We start from the raw sequence: 15,494 nt of genomic DNA on the forward strand, positions 1-15,494 counted from the left end.
AAGATCAAGATCCCTCAGTCCCAGGACCGCCACTTAGGTAATTATTTGTTTTGGACATCAGCCATTGCTTCCATGGCAGTGAAACTCAATCACGGCCGACCAACTGTGGCTGTCTGGTTTCTGTCTGGGACATGGTCGGCAGGCTTTAAAATGAAATGTGTCGAGACTTTGTATTCGCGACTACAGCAGATGCGGAGCCTCTTTGGGGCGGAGGATGTGTGTGCGGTTAGGCGGTGGTGGCGGTGCGCATGTCCCAGACCAGAACTGGGTTCAGGAACTCATCCTTGCAAATTCACCTCCATTTAACACCATCACTCAGGCTAGCTCAATCTAGCTCAGGCCAAGGCAGCAACTGCTCAGTTCCGAAGAAGAAAAGGGAAATTCGTGGTGTCAATTTTGTGGTGTACTTGCTGTTCCATTGTTGTTGGGAAAGTTCATTTGTCTTCTGCCGTCTCTCCGACAGAATCAAGACAAGGAAGTTTCATCAAGTTATTATTCAGGCAGGGGTGGAGCATTGCAACGGGAGGATTCACTGGAATCTCATTCACCTAACTGAGAAACCGGAGGTCCGCGACAGCCATTGGTTACCCGCTGATTCCAAATCCCAAACTAGACGCATTGCGAATAATGCCTTATCCCAGCATGGGTATATTGTCGAGGCTCAACCAAGCGGCCTGTGGGACATCACGGCCGGTAACAAATCATTCTGGGCGAATACGGCAGGTCGGTCAGCTCCGATTCACCTAAAGGCTGGTGGTAAGCATTGCGCCGCGTCTGTGACTCGGCAGGTCCGACCGTGGGGGCGCCGGTTCTATAGACTCGACCTCGTCGGATCCACGACCTTGACCTCGCCGGTGGAGGTCGGCCAATGATGGGGTCGTTTTGGGGCTCCGGGAGGGGGGGGGATTGGGAAACAGCGGGCCTGGTTGGTTTGTGCGTATTGCGCCGTGTATGAGGATACGAGTACGAGGGGAACCCCTGGTTCCATTTAGGTTGGTCTCAAACCGAATTACGGTGCTGTGCCGTCCGGGTGGCTGCGGCGTCGTGAGCGGGTGGGCCAAGGCGGGCGTTGACAGTGCTGACGGGCTGAGGTGGTTTTACTCCCCACTCCGTCGTGCTCCGGGCCCAGTGTCAGCGTCCCGTGGTAACGGACTCGGCTCCTGTAAGCTGGCCATCAAACAACTTCTCAACACAAAGAGACCGTGGCCCGAAAAGAGAAGGTAAGAAACTCACGACAGGAGTGGAAAATGTGAGAAAGCTATGGCAGGAAATTGTGTATATAAAGGACCATCTCACCGACGATCTTGGCCACCAGATCAACACCAAATCATCATCAGATCTCCACACCACTCCACCAGAGCTTCACCAGCAGCCTTACTCTATCAATCGTATCCTCTCAGCTTCAGTCTTGGAACTAGCTCTCCCACATAAATATTCCCCGTTGATAACCAACCATCACAATCACAATGGTCCGCTTCGCTATCACTCAGGTTGGTCTCTGGGCCACAATCTTTGGCGTCTTCGGCGGAGCCAATGCCCTGGGAATCAACTGCAGGGGTAACAGCCAGTGCAAAGGAAGCGCCCGCGAGCTCGTCGGTGTCATCAACACCATCGGCAGCGGATCGTTCAACAACGGCCAGCAGATTGCCTGTGTCGACGGGTCGCTGTGCGCTTTCTTCCAGGGCGTGCCCGGCGGCTCGGTCGACGCTGCCACGACCAAGAACCTCGCCCAAAAGATCATCGACCACGGCTGCAACAGCTGTGGCAGCGTGCCGCTCTCTGACAACAACCCTGCTACTGGCATTCTCACCTTCAACTTCGTCGGCAGCGTGTGCGCAAATGGCAACGTCGTTTGCCCCGATACTGCCAACCCTCCGCCCGCGGCTACTGCCAACGTTGGCAAGTGAGGTGGCCACTGTCAGGCAGGCAAGTTAGCCCGTGTCGGGTGTGAAGAAGAGATGGCGGACAAACACAGGGGGGGAGGGGGGGAGGGTGCTCAAACGACTTGGGACGTGACGGAAAGTCATTCGCTTTATAGCCGCCGTCGCTCGTTAATTACCTACACGATCTCTACATTTGGCTTGATTAGGGTCAGTTGTGGATTAATTTCGCTCTTTTCATTTCTATTACTTTATACAGCTTCATTGCGCCAGTTGATGTTCACCACTCTTTGACTGCCCGTTACTTGCTCATGTGACCATGTCGTGCCCCCAGAAGTGCTTCTTCCGCTGTTCCTTCAAGTCGTTGAAAACGAAACAAGTCCAGACTATCCGTACGTGCTGCAATTCTTCGTCTGGCGGCTTGGCAAGAAACACGGAGTATCGTATTCTCTCGAGTGTCGGAAATATGGGAGGGGACCAGAATTGGAGAGACCTGCACATGCTCCGAATAACAAGCCTGGAATACAGGACAGCCTGGGGCCATCCGGTAGAATTTGCCTCCCAAGTTGTAGCCCCTCAAAGAATGGCTTAAAGTCTAAGCTGAGCTTTGCTTCTTTCGTCTACCTGGTACTCAAGGAACGACTTCCACAGCTAGATCCATCACCAAAGGAAAATGGGTCATGTTTGTTCCAAAGAAAAGGTATAAGACGTTTGCACGAGCAGTTTGGAGTGGCAATTAATAACGAAAATGTGTACTGTGGCTCCTGGGAGAAACGAGGTCAAGACTCTTCCGAGCGTTCAGGTTAAGATCATTTCCAGCCACTACAAGTCATTGAGGGGCTTGATTTCCAAGATATCCCGGGTGCTACTGAACTAGGACTTGTGTCAATTGGTTAGGTCGCATTTTGTTTCAACAGACCAATGCGCGCCCTTATTGCAACGCCAACCCGGCGGGGACGGGATTGCATTATGCCAGTTGTATACACTGGATGAGTCTATCAAGTAATTTCCGTAGGATAACTCGACCTCATCAGCTGTCCACTGGGTTACAGCGAGTCAAGTTCGAAAGCATGGAAAAACTTGGCACAAGACCGGGAACTCCATCGAGTCCATCACAAGCTCTTGGATGAGTTGTTGGAACGCGGGACTTATCAGTCGTCTGCCTTGCCTTGCGGTAATTATATATTAGCATTCTTTCAGTATACCTTCGAGGAACGCACATCTCGCGTCTCATTTGCTACGCAAGTGAATATAGTCGCTCTTATGGAATTTCGCCATTCAGCTATGTGGGTACCAGTACAGCGTGCGGTTGGGGGGGGGGGGGGGGGGTAGCAAGCACCGAGGAAATTTTAGCCCAATACGTCTTAGCTGCGAGGTTATCGAAGCCAAGACAAGAGGGAAGACGGTTCTGGCCTGGCTTCCCCGTAGCGTGCCACGACCTTGTCATTCGAGGCTAAGGCGACAATGCAAACGTCTGTCCTTGAGCGTTCGAGCCGGGGATGGACTCGTTCTCTCTGCGCGACTTTCTGCCACAAGAACTCAAATAATTAATATTTGCAGAAATTTAGCTTAATAGACTGCAAGTCCTTTTTATTTGAGCTTTTTGTTCTCTTCCATTCGCCACAGCTACACCGTGGGGGACGCATCACGGTCAGTCTTGGCAGTTGTTTCTTGTTTCGATAGCGGCTCTAGCTCAGGGGTTCCATGCTCACTGACTTCCCCGCGTCCCGGCCCTGCCAAATTCCAGGTCGACGTAGTAGTCTCGTCTGCCAGCACTTCGCCTCCGCAGGACACGATGGGGGGTGGAAGAGACCACTCCTGTCGCATTGCATATCACGAGTTTCCTGCTCCGAACGGCGCAGGCAGGTACGCAGGGGGATGAGTGAGCCTGTGTCCGGCTCATCGGGAGGGGCAAAATCGCTTCGTGTTGGCGTCGATTGAGAACCGCATTTGAATGCCCGGGCTTGCGCGAGAAGTGCTGATTGGGCCTGGCCTGTGTTGGGGGCCCCACCTTAGCGCAACAATTGGAGCGTCCCTTCCCTGCGCGCCCCAGACTCTAGCCCTGAATGCAGTTGCCATGCTCCAGTCCAGCCAACAAGATCACTGTACTGTCCCTGTCCACTGTCCGTGCTAGCTCTCTCGGCTCTGTGTTGGAAGTTTGAGGGCCCGAGTGTTCAATGAAACAGGCATTGTGCAGAACATCCCGGCACTTCCAACCTTCCCTTCTTTTCCATTTTCTCCCAATGTTCAAAGCATCCCACCCCGCACTCAAGGGCGACGTCGCTTTCTGTCGGGATTTTTTGAGCTGCGCTGATGCAAGCCACACTTGTCTGGTACATTATCTGAATTGGTGCCGGTGTATGCTACAGGGAGTACGGATACAGTTTGGACCCACTTGTCAATCCCAAGCCGATCCAACTTTCTGTGCGAATACTTCAACTCGTCGCTCCCCGCTCGCCGCTCGCGGCCCCATTCCTGATCCCGCTCTCCACTTCCCGCTTTCGAGCTCGCGGTTTCGTTCACAAACGTCAAGCTCCATTCAGTTCGGTCCCTTCTCCCAGCACGCGAATGCCACCGCGACCCTACTCTCCCTGACGGCACGGCTGTGGGCGCCCTCTCTTCTGGTCGACCGTCAAGATGAGTGGACAGACGCTGATCAGCCTCGTCGGCTCGTACGACAACCTCCACGAGCTGACGCCGAGCTGGAACCAGAAAGTTACCATCCTGTCAGTTGTCATCGCCTTCATGGCACTGTCGTGGCTCTGCGCCCTCCCTAGACTCTACGTGCGTCTCTTCGTGACACATTCCCCTGGGTGGGATGACCTGTTCTTGACGCTGTACTTGGTGAGTTGGGCTTGAGATCCATCAGACGACGGCCGTGGGTTGCTCACCTCTTTTCCGCAGCTATCAACAACACTCGGGTCCATCTTGCTATGTCTTTGTACGTTCATGTCAATTGCGTCCATCTGGCCCTCCACTTCCCATGCAAGGTGAAGCTATTAACACCCGTCTGCCTGAACAGTAACCGACTGGGGCCTGGGAAAGCACTGGCTCACTCTTTCCATCCCGACAATGAAAGGATATCTTCTCAGGTTCTGGATCGCCAACGCCTCGTATTGCATGTCGACGACCTTGATCAAAATCTCACTGCTGTTCCAATATCTCCGAGTCTTTGACAAGGGGCTGCTGCGCAATGTTTGCATCAGCAGTATCGTGCTGGTATCGCTCTGGGGGGCGGCATATTCTGTCATGGCCTGGACTCCATGCATTCCCATTCACGGTTTCTGGGACTTTTTTGATGCCGATGTCACCTGCTACGGCTACGGCGCCCGGACGGCGGACCAATTCACGGCAACTTACGAAAGCCACACTGCTTTCAACATGGTCTTCGACGCCCTCGTGTTCTGCATCCCCGTGCCACTATATTTCCAGGCAAATGCGTCATCCAGAACGAAGAAGGGTCTTTTGGTTGTGTTCGCTATGGGTTTATTGTAAGTTCCCCCGGAGGATTGCTCGGTGCCTCGGCCCCTAGACCGGAAGACGCCAGAGAGCAACTAACGTCACGCGAAACAGGGTCATATCTATTTCGGCGGTGCGCCTCAAAACCATCATTGACCACCGCTCTACGACGTACCCGACATTCGACCCCTCGTGGTACTCACCTATCAGCATGGTTTTGGCTGCCATGGAGGTTGACATCGCGAGCATATGTGCCTCTGTGCCCGTCTTTTGGCCGCTGCTACGCCTCTACTCTGCTAATATCTTTGTTACCGAGGAGGTTGAGATCAGGCACGAGACCAGGCCCGGCTACTCTGTCGAACTGGACTGCCGCGCCAAGGCGGCCAGCACGACGAGCAAGCCGAGTCTTGTGGAGGAAGAAGACAGCGGGCAACAGCGCCAACGCAGCCCACAGGGCAGTGAAATCTTCTTCTTTGAGGGGTCCAAGACTGCAGATGTCGAGCCGAAGACTAGCAACACTACAAAGCACTACGAGGACGAATACGTGAAAAAGCAGGTCAACCCCTTCATAACGAAAAAGGGGTCCGTTGACAGCTGGTCCATTGTCGAAGCGCAGGCGAGCAGCACTACCACTTCCAAAAAGAAGGGTCTGCAGACATTTTTCTTACCATAACCACCTTCCAGCAACTTTCATTAACATGATACCCCCTTGCTATTCATAAATCTCAATATTTTGGCGTGTGCAATATCAGTGTAAATTCGCCACTGTATAATTCTGCTCATCCAGGCATATCTATGCACTGTCAATCATTGCCCTTTTTGAGAACATGTTTCCAAGGGAGAGACAGAATCGTGACCAAGAAAGCCCCCAACACACCCCTAGATCTGGTTTGGCGCAGCGCTGATCGCTGTTCACATCCTGACCCTGGCTCGCCTGGGACAAGAACCCGGAAAGGATAACAGCGGGAGAGTGGGCGGGAGGTCGGCGATCGGCGATCCGTTGGTTGCACTGGAGCCGCCCGCTTCCCTGGTTCGCAGATCTCCCCATGTTTGGCCGACGCCCAGACCTCCCCCCTTGCTCCCGGGCCTTCGAGAATCCACCCAGTTCCCCCACATTCCGTGATGAAACCTCGAACGACCACCCACACCGGCGCACCTGTGACATGATTCCGACCTGTGATAGTGGGCCCTGTCGTTGGGCTACTTGGCGGTAATGACATTCAGCCCGCGCATCAACCTCTGGCCTTGGTTGCCATGTTGTGGGGGTTCGTTCTTCGGTGTCCAACTGAGAAGCTAGTTAGAGCCTAACAACCCCTCGAGTAAATCTAGGACCAATTGATGACCTTTGTCAACTCTTTCCCCCTTCCGTTCTGGCCTTGCTCATGGATGAGATAATTGACATGCGTAACTAATGTACCTAGTTAAGGTGCCCAACTGCGCCTCTGAGACGGTACCTTGGTTCGTTTCACCTCAACGTCGGGTCTGCACGCACGGCATAGCCCGCTTGAACTGGTTTCTGCAGGCTGAACCAGCGTTGAAGCCTGCATCTCAGAGACCAACCCCGGGATAGTTGTGTCCAGTACTAATTTGCCCATGGTGCTGTCCACGCTATGGTTTCCGGCTAAAGGTGCAGCACATAAAAAAATATTATCTTAATCTCATTCCGCTTATACATCCGTTTCGTGGAACTACAGGTGACTTTACCCGCCATTTAGATTCTGCCGACATCCACTGTTCTACAGATGTAGAAGAACTCACCGACCGAGTTGTCAGAACCCGACAGAGTAAAGCAATGTGTGCACAAACATGGACGACATACTTGGTTTCAAAACTGGCGGTCTCCAGGGAATAAACACTGAGAAGATGTCGGTGGTCTTGAACCACGGTACCGCATTTCTCACTCAAAGTGGATCAATCAACGGATGCAAGCTCCGAAGCAATCAATCTGTCCACGGAAGACGGGTCTAAATTAGGTCCCCGCACATCTCCAACGGCCATGGTCGTATTCCCGCTTATAAAGGCGTGGGCACACCGGCTGTGCCTGGGCCGAGTCTATAGGATGGGCTCGTAACTCAGCACATCTCTCACACAAGATGCGGCTCCCTTCACTTGCGCTCGCGGCGACGCTGTCACGCGTCGCCAGCGCGTCCTTGCAGGTCGTGCCAGGAGGGACATGGACCGCGGTACGTTAGAAACCACACATTTTTCCAGGTGGCCAACACTGTCTGACCGAGTCGCTCTCCAGTCCAACGGCGAAGCCCTGCAGGCGCACGGCGCGGGCCTGATACAGGTGAACGGCACCTACTACATGGTTGGCGAGGACAAGAGCGGTGGGAGCTCGTTCCAGAACGTCAACTGTTATTCTTCCACGGATCTTGTGCAGTGGACGCTCGTCGGGGCCGTCCTGTCGCGCACCGCCTCGGGCGACCTCGGGCCCAACCGCGTCGTCGAGAGGCCCAAGGTGATCTACAACGACAAGACGCAAAAGTATGTGCTCTGGATGCACATGGACAGCGGCAGCTACGGCGAGGCGCGCGTGGCCGTCGCGACGGGAGATTCCGTCTGCGGCAAGTATCAGTACATTCGAAGCTTCCAGCCGTAAGTGCACGGCTTCTCTGGTCCCATGTGCTTAAAGTCACGGTAAGAGGTTACCAAGATCTGACTCTGGCAAACACAGGCTAGGGAGGGAGAGTCGCGATATGGGCCTGTTCAAAGACGACGACGGCAAGGGCTACCTCCTGACTGAAGATGTTTGTACTACGCTGTTTTAATGCAGAAGCTGGACGGGTGCTGACTCTAGCAGCGAAAATACGGCCTCCGCATTGTTGCTCTCTCAGACGACTATCTCAGTCCCACCACGGACGTCTTCTCGTGGAAATTAGACGGAGGATCGAGAGTCGAGGCGCCGGCCATGCTCAAGTTGGGCAAGACGTACTACATGTTCGCCTCGATGATGACGGGCTGGGATGCAAACGAAAACCAGTACACGACGTCAACCTCGCTCACCTCGGGCTGGTCGGCGTGGAAGAAGTTTGCAGACAGCGGGTCAAAGGTCAGCTGCTCCTGCTCTTCGTCAACATGAAGCCAAAAAGAAAAACGCTTCGATGTCCGAAAGTCAAAAGCCTCGGAAACTGACACCCAAACGCAGACTTACAACTCGCAGACGACGTACATCCTCAAGACGAGCGAAAGCAGCGCCATCTACATGGGCGATAGGTGGCTCAAGGACAACCTGATGGCGAGTTCGTACGTGTGGCTGCCGCTCAGCATCAGCGGGACCAGCGTGAGCATGAAGAACTACGTGAGCTGGGTGCCGACAAGCAGCTTCGCGGCGTGGCAGGCGCCGCCGGCCGAGAACAGCTACGAGGCCGAGAAGGCCGTGTACGGCGGCAAGGCGCGCAACGTCAACTGCTCGGCGTGTTCCAACAAGCTCGCCGCCGGCTACATTGGCGGCCCGGACAAGGGCAGCGTCACTTTCAGCGACATCAAGAGCGATATTGATGGCATGACGACGATCCGCATCAAGTATCTCAACTCCGACAGCGGCTCGAGGTATGCGAATGCGCGCGTCAACGGCGATGCCGGGCGCAAACTGGCCTTCTTGCCAGCCAAGGGCGATCCGGCGAGCAGCACGCTCAATGTGAACCTGAAGAAGGGCGCGGACAATACTATTGTTATCGAGGGGGTTGGCACCTCTTGGGGGCCCGACGTGGACCGCCTGATGGTTCCGGTTCAGTGATTCATAGTCGTATTCGACTGGAAATCAATATAAGCACATTTGCACCCTTCATCGAGGCGTCAGGCGTTGTGGGTCTCGTTCAATGTGGAATTCGATATTGTCCCAAGGAAAACCGTTACCTTGTCAATAGGCATTACCACTGATCATCGCCATTGCAAATCACATGTGCCTGCAGCGAGGGCGGCCTTCGGCTGACCTCAAATGGGAAAATTCCAGAAGCCCATTTGCATTACCAACTGTCCTACCGCGCGGGTGGATCTCGAAAACTCGACCTGCGCCGTCTGAATGCTACCCTTCGGCTGGACGAGCCGTATCATCTCGAGTGAGATTTTAGCGTGAATCCACCTTTCTCTGCCGTTTGCCCCGAGACGATCCACTGCAATCTTCCTCAAACAAAGTCGCGAAATTGTCTGTTTGAATAGGTAGCTGCTCGGCTCGCCAACCGACGCTTGCTCTCAGCTATTGCTAAAGAATATGGCTATCATTAGTATTGGCTTCGAAAGATTGACAAAGACAAAATACCCGTTTACCAAGTAGTATACGGACACTCGAAGCAACGAACAGCTCAGGTTTGCCTACATACTTGTTAGGGGGTTGAAATTGACATATCTTCCGAGCAGTGTTGGATGTTAGCCGCCTTAGCCCGTCTTTGGGACGCATGCGATAGGGCCGCGCAATCACCTGTGTCACTCGCAAGCCGCGATTAAGTGCGAGCGGCTTCGAACACGGGGTGAACTCGCCAGGTTGTCTCGGTTTTCACCCAGTCAGATAAAATGTAAATCGAGTGACCCAGAGACAACTGCGACACTGATTAGCGACCAAGTGCATCCCTTTCACCATTCCCCTCTCACCGCAAGCGTTCGAATTATCCCTAGAAAATATAGATATACTCGACGGCATCAAATCCTCACCAGTAGACGTCCTGATCGCATTTCCGTCACCATGATCGTCCAAGAATAGCAAGGCCTCTGGGCTGGTCTTAATACCCATTTGCGTTTCTTTTAACGGTGTAGATTAGAATAAAAAACGCGCCCCATGTTCTCCACCACACCTACATTGCCTTGCCCCGTACCTGGATTGCGGCCTGTTCACCACCTTCGCCGGTAATGTCCTAGGCGGCGGCGGGTAGAGATTCTGCCCATTTGCCCTCCGGGGAGTGGTTCTGATACCACTCCCACTTTCCGCGAATGATATTGTGAAGGGGAAACAATGCCCAGTCGCAAAGAGGACAAATCGTTACATACGCGACGAGCCGAAGAATTTTAAGGGAGATTCCCCTTCTAGAATCTATAAGAAGTGCCATAATGGTAATTACGAGGCCATAGTATACGTACCACTTGGTGTAGCTACTATTCGCGATAATATTGACGTCGTCTACGATGGTATCAAAGATATCGCGGCACGGGCACCATTGTTGGGACCCGTATACGAAGGTGGTGAAAGCGATGTATTGTGCCAACTCCCTGTGTAAGCGATCGAATGAACTAAGGATACGCGAGCAGATTACGTGATCTACTGATTAGTGATTACGTGGTAGTTAAATGACTACTTACATGTTACATGCTAATGATTAGTGTTCCAATAATGCCTCCACAGCAAGAGGTCGTAGAATTGCTATCCCACCAAAGGAAAGCCGTGTCAGCAAAGGAAGCCCTGTCAGCCACGGGCCAGAGGAAAGTATCACAAGTCAAAACGGGTTATAAGAAAAGGTAGAAGAGATGGCCGCATCTCACCCCCGGCTAAAGAACACAGTCCTAATCACCACACGAGATAGAGCGAATGAGGTATACGCAAAAATACCAGCAACGACAAGAGACAGTTTCCATCGTCTAGCAACCTTCCCAACGAGGGAAGTAGCTCGAGCATGGCCAACTTCTTCTCTAGCATTCGAATTCTCAGCTTCTTCGTCTTCATTGTGAGCCTGAGAACCCAGGGTCATGTCGTAGTTGCCCTCAGAAACTCTGTTTGGTCGTCAGTAAATATAATCTTGCTAATGTAATTAGGTGAGCCGCGTTGGTTTTGAATGGTCAACTTACTCGGCGACGAACGACCGAATAGGTTCGAATCTGAGATTGTCCCTACGGGAAAGCTCGGATACAAATTGAACCATGGAAAGGAAGCTCGGCGTTCTAACGTTCTTGTCGATATATCCTTCTAGGTTAGATCTCCAGATTCGGGAAAAAATGTACATAGGCGAAGTTTTCGCTGCAAGGGTTGCCCCAATGAGGAGCTTATGACCTCGGGCACAGTCAAACAAAGTGCGTGCCAGCGGCCCAAACAAGGCATCAGCTTCTCCCTTGGCGGAGAAAAGCGTCTCCATGGAAAATCCCGCGGCGGCGAGAAACCTGGCGATGTGCAGCAGGCATTGGGTGCTGTGATGATAAATAGCGACATCAATTGCAGTAAGTCTCGAGAACCTAGTCCGTTTCTGCAGGCACTCCAACGACCGACTTGGGCCAAGGTGATTCAAAAGGCCCTCAAGAACCAGCCTGTGCTTGTCGTTTACACAAAGGAGGAAGAATACGCCAGGGTCAACGAGTCCAGGGTAGAGGCGCGACGGATCTTGGTCGACGAGAAGAAGGACAAGTGCCAAGTTGTCGTATTTGACCGCATCCCACAATACGCGGCCCGTCTCGGAATACTCCTGTTCCAATGAGCTAGTGATAAGCCAACTGGGAGAAACACGCCAGGACCAATGGAGGGACGATGGGGGAATATTCATAGCGAATAGCATGTCGAAGTATTGGCCAGCATCTTTTGGTTGGTTTTTGGCAAACCGGGCACCAAGAAAATGGAACGCCCCCTCGTCCACCAAGTTTATCCCGTACTGTGTCGACTTTTGTACGACCCTCCGGAAGGCAGGAGTGTCATTGCCCGCGGCCGCTGCCGCCAAGGCATCGAAAATTATTGTCCATGGTTGGGTCTTGGACATGACAAACCCCAGCGAATGGCCGACGCTGAGATTTTGCGCTGCGGCTTTGGAGTTGAAAGTAAACATGATGGCCTTGAGGGTCTCAGTGTCATATGGTGCCGCTTCCGCCGAGGTTGCCAAATCCTTGCAGGCCTCGATGACGGCCACCTGCAAATGAGGTTCGGGAATGGAAAACATTGGGGTGAGTAAGTGCGCGATGAAGTTGGGGTCATCGACGTCTATGAAGAATTCCATCCCTTGGCGCAACTGCCAGATGAGACGTTCGGTATATTTTGGTCCGTGAAGGACCATGTGCACGGTTTGGAAGAGCGAGAAGAATACTGTCCCAGTACTAAAGTAAAAACATCCACGGTCAGGATAATTACCACTGGTAATAGACTCCCTAAAAGCGACTCCCATTTTGGTCCTTATTTCTGGATCTTCGTCCACGATGGAAAGGAAGAACTCCCAGATAGAAGGCTGCATGCTGCCCCAGCATCTGATAGCAAAGGCTTCTAGTGGCGGTATGTCGACTGTTTGAGGGATATGCGAGACTTCACTCAAACTCACGCCGGGATAGATAGTTATGGTTGCAAGAAAGCTATCTTGCCCGTGGTAGAGTTGTTTCCAGAGCGATCTGGTGGCAGCTACGCTGCCGACTTTAAGGGAGAAGTCGAGCGGTGAACCAAAAAAGTTGCAAAGATACCCAGCTGTTTGGTATGTTTCACAACGCATGTCCTCTGGGGTAACACCGTCTGCCAGAATAGAGCAAATCTCGTCGACATCATTGTCTGGAAACGCGAATAAGTAGTGAAGGGGGATTTGCCCGCTACCGGACTTGAATCGGCTCATGCAAGAACGTTCTCTGTGGGCGCCGGTTAGAATGCGAACGGCGTCGGTATTCCCAAAGTATGAGGCCAACATCAGTGGTGAGACGAGGTTCTCCTCCCCGAGAGATTCGATATGGAAGTTGAGCGAGACGCCGAACTCGTCGAGGAGTTCGCAAATAAGTTCTAGGTGGTCGGTAGATTGCTCCTTGCCGAATATGATGGCAGCCGAGATGAGCAGATCGTAGTCAGTAACCGCTCTAGGGGGGCTGTACAGATTTTTGAGGGACTCGATCATTGCTCCTAGAACCTTTTCTATTCGCTCGTCGTAGATTGCACCATAGCCAAGAATATCCCACGATACATCATCAGAACGTTCGAGTTCAGTTGTTTCGCATAATCGATCATAGACCAGTGTCGCCCAGTAGAGACGTACACAAAAACAAACCTGGTGAGCCAGATAATTATCTGGATATTGTTTGTCCAGTGTTTCCAGAGCGCCGAAAAGCTCTGGGTTGATGTCCGCGATTGCCGTAGGTGATACGCGGGGATCTCGACGCGAGCTCGCTTGGTCTTCCTCAAGAGATATTGAATACAGTGCTTCGTGGAATCGTCGATATATAGTCTGAGCAGGGGTGCTGTCTCTACGCGCCGCTTCCAAGAGATCCTCGCAGCATTGGTCAAAGTCGATCACGCCACACCCAAAAACATGGGATAGCGCAGAGACAAGATAGTACTCGCTCGTGTCCTGGGACATGTCCTCGGTCCACAAACGCAATATGTCTTGAACCGGTTTTAGATCGTTGCGTCCAAGTCGAAAGCATCTCAAGACCCCGAGAAGATCGAAAGCTACGAGAGGATGCGTCTGCAGGTGGGTCAGCATTTGGTTGCCTGGTGTAACTATTGGAGGGGCGACAAATAATTAGCACCTACCTTGAAAAGCGAGGGCATGTCGATATTTCCTCCGCTGTTGATCATCATCTTACTGCCCTGGTCTAGGAATGCTAACGTCTTTGATGTAAATACTCCTTCCAATGAAGGAGCCGTGGTGAAACTTTCCTGGCTATCCTGGCCGAGAAGCGCAAGAATGTCGGGAAGATTGTCGCATCTTGACGAGGAATCAGACAAGCACGCTTCAAGTGCCCTCAAAACTGTCTCGTTCCACTCTTCTTCACCAATGTAGCCGCGGAGAAAAGACAGCGATGCTACTGAGTCGGCTGTGACCTTTCTCTCACCGAATGGAAGACCGGTGATACGGCACGAAGAAATAGTCTCAATCAGAACCACCCCAAAAGAGAAAATATCAAGCTTTCTCAGCTCCGGGTCGCGTAGGTTTAGTAGGTCGGAGGAGGACATGGCGTAAAGCTCTGGTGCCTTATATCCATCCGTCTCCCCAGAGTCTCGGCCGAAGAGGATGCGGTTGTCTGGGGTAGACGCGTTTCTGATAATTGACGAACCGAAATCGGATATCTTGGCATGGTAGCTCTCGTTATGGTTGCCGGTGCTGAACACAAGAATATTGTCTGGCTTCAAATCGGTGTGAAAAATTGCATTCTGGTGAAGTACGTGTAGACCGCTGGCAACATCAATGAGAAGCGATTTCCTCAGCGCATAACCATGATCATGGTACCCAGAAGCGGCATGAGCTGGGAGATCATCAGTTGCATTGGCCTTGCTAATGCCGAGAAACTTTGTGAGAGTTCCGCCCGTGGCAAGTTCGACGACCAGAAACGGCGTTGAGTGGAAGGCAGAATCTGGCCAAGATCCAACGTCAAGTAGCTCCAAGATGAAGGGGGAATCCTTCATCGTCTCCATGACCTGAATCTCGCGCAGCATTGTCCGCAAAGCCCTCGGGTCGGCCGCATAGCCAGCTACTGGGTTGGCTGGAGAGAAAGTTGGCTTCAGACGCTTTATGGCGACGACGCGCGGTTTGTCGTCATGCTTGATCGTTTTCTTTTGCACATCAAAGAAGCCACCGACGCCAAGCTCACCCTCAAAAGCCTGATCCATGAAGTAAGGATGTAGATTGCCAAGTACCGGGATGGACTCTAGATGTGAGACCAATAGTGGAACATAGTCGGAATTGGAACGATCCGATTTCGCTGGCTCGACGGCTGGGCCATCACGAAACCACGCTTGTTCTGGGCCGCCGACTGGGGTTGCCTGGAAATTATCAATTAGGCTCGTTGTTCTTTCCGTTGGTTAGGTGAATTATTTAACCAGCACCTGGTAAATAACTTGCTGGGCACTTACACTGCTCGAGTCCATGTTCAGAACCAACCAAGTAGACCTAGATTTGGGGCTAGCTAGTCTGATGCGGGCGGGCTGTTTGATGAGAATCTCAAAATATTATAGGCGTGCGTGGGCTGAAAATAAGGTCCACGACTCCGCAGTTTTATCGTCCCGTCTTATACTCGCACAAAAAACGCCTCAATTTTGGGATGGTCCAATCAATAGCGGAAAGAACCACCCCCAACACACCCCCACCCACCTACCTTCCATTTTACCTCCCTCTCCCCTGGGTCCTTCCCCTCCATCCATCTCTTCTGGGTCCTTCCCCTCCCTCCCTCTCCTTTTTCCTCTGGAGGCCTAACACAGGCAATACATCCACGTACCTACAAGCGCCACGTACCATCAAATTCGAGCGAAGGAGAATGAGAAAGACACATTTGATGACA

The 15,494-nt window shown here is 52.5% G+C and overlaps 5 protein-coding genes across 5 annotated transcripts; 4 read left to right on the forward strand and 1 right to left on the reverse strand.

Annotated features, from left to right (window-relative positions):
- Positions 1-1,192: 1,192 nt before the first annotated feature.
- On the forward strand, positions 1,193-1,907 carry B0T26DRAFT_797238 (killer toxin Kp4/SMK; the record flags this gene model as incomplete). Its single annotated transcript, XM_060446926.1, has 1 exon — positions 1,193-1,907. Exon 1 carries the CDS (start codon positions 1,467-1,469, stop codon positions 1,905-1,907), a length of 441 nt encoding a protein of 146 aa, XP_060302013.1. The 5' UTR covers positions 1,193-1,466.
- A 2,610-nt stretch (positions 1,908-4,517) lies between these two features.
- On the forward strand, positions 4,518-6,012 carry B0T26DRAFT_669574 (uncharacterized protein; the record flags this gene model as incomplete). Its single annotated transcript, XM_060439072.1, has 4 exons — positions 4,518-4,724; positions 4,785-4,821; positions 4,903-5,371; positions 5,454-6,012. The coding sequence occupies 4 exons, from the start codon at positions 4,518-4,520 to the stop codon at positions 6,010-6,012; spliced, it is 1,272 nt and encodes a 423-aa protein (XP_060302014.1).
- Positions 6,013-7,432: 1,420 nt separating this feature from the next.
- B0T26DRAFT_669575 (glycosyl hydrolase) lies at positions 7,433-9,078 on the forward strand (the record flags this gene model as incomplete). The annotated part of the gene is made up of 5 exons (XM_060439073.1): positions 7,433-7,522; positions 7,585-7,937; positions 8,017-8,089; positions 8,143-8,391; positions 8,488-9,078. The coding sequence occupies 5 exons, from the start codon at positions 7,433-7,435 to the stop codon at positions 9,076-9,078; spliced, it is 1,356 nt and encodes a 451-aa protein (XP_060302015.1).
- Positions 9,079-10,942: 1,864 nt separating this feature from the next.
- B0T26DRAFT_669576 (uncharacterized protein) lies at positions 10,943-11,734 on the forward strand (the record flags this gene model as incomplete). The annotated part of the gene is made up of 4 exons (XM_060439074.1): positions 10,943-10,993; positions 11,291-11,336; positions 11,467-11,480; positions 11,513-11,734. 4 exons carry the CDS (start codon positions 10,943-10,945, stop codon positions 11,732-11,734), a joined length of 333 nt encoding a protein of 110 aa, XP_060302016.1.
- A 211-nt stretch (positions 11,735-11,945) lies between these two features.
- Positions 11,946-15,084, reverse strand: B0T26DRAFT_669577 (kinase-like domain-containing protein; the record flags this gene model as incomplete). Its single annotated transcript, XM_060439075.1, has 8 exons — positions 11,946-11,961; positions 12,018-12,330; positions 12,376-12,522; positions 12,718-12,780; positions 12,823-13,085; positions 13,265-13,284; positions 13,750-14,979; positions 15,070-15,084. The coding sequence occupies 8 exons, from the start codon at positions 15,082-15,084 to the stop codon at positions 11,946-11,948; spliced, it is 2,067 nt and encodes a 688-aa protein (XP_060302017.1).
- Between the last annotated feature and the right edge of the window lie 410 nt (positions 15,085-15,494).

The sequence above is a fragment of the Lasiosphaeria miniovina genome (assembly GCF_030549165.1).
Source record: "Lasiosphaeria miniovina strain SMH2392-1A chromosome Unknown B0T26scaffold_1, whole genome shotgun sequence".
Lineage (NCBI taxonomy): Eukaryota > Fungi > Ascomycota > Sordariomycetes > Sordariales > Lasiosphaeriaceae > Lasiosphaeria > Lasiosphaeria miniovina.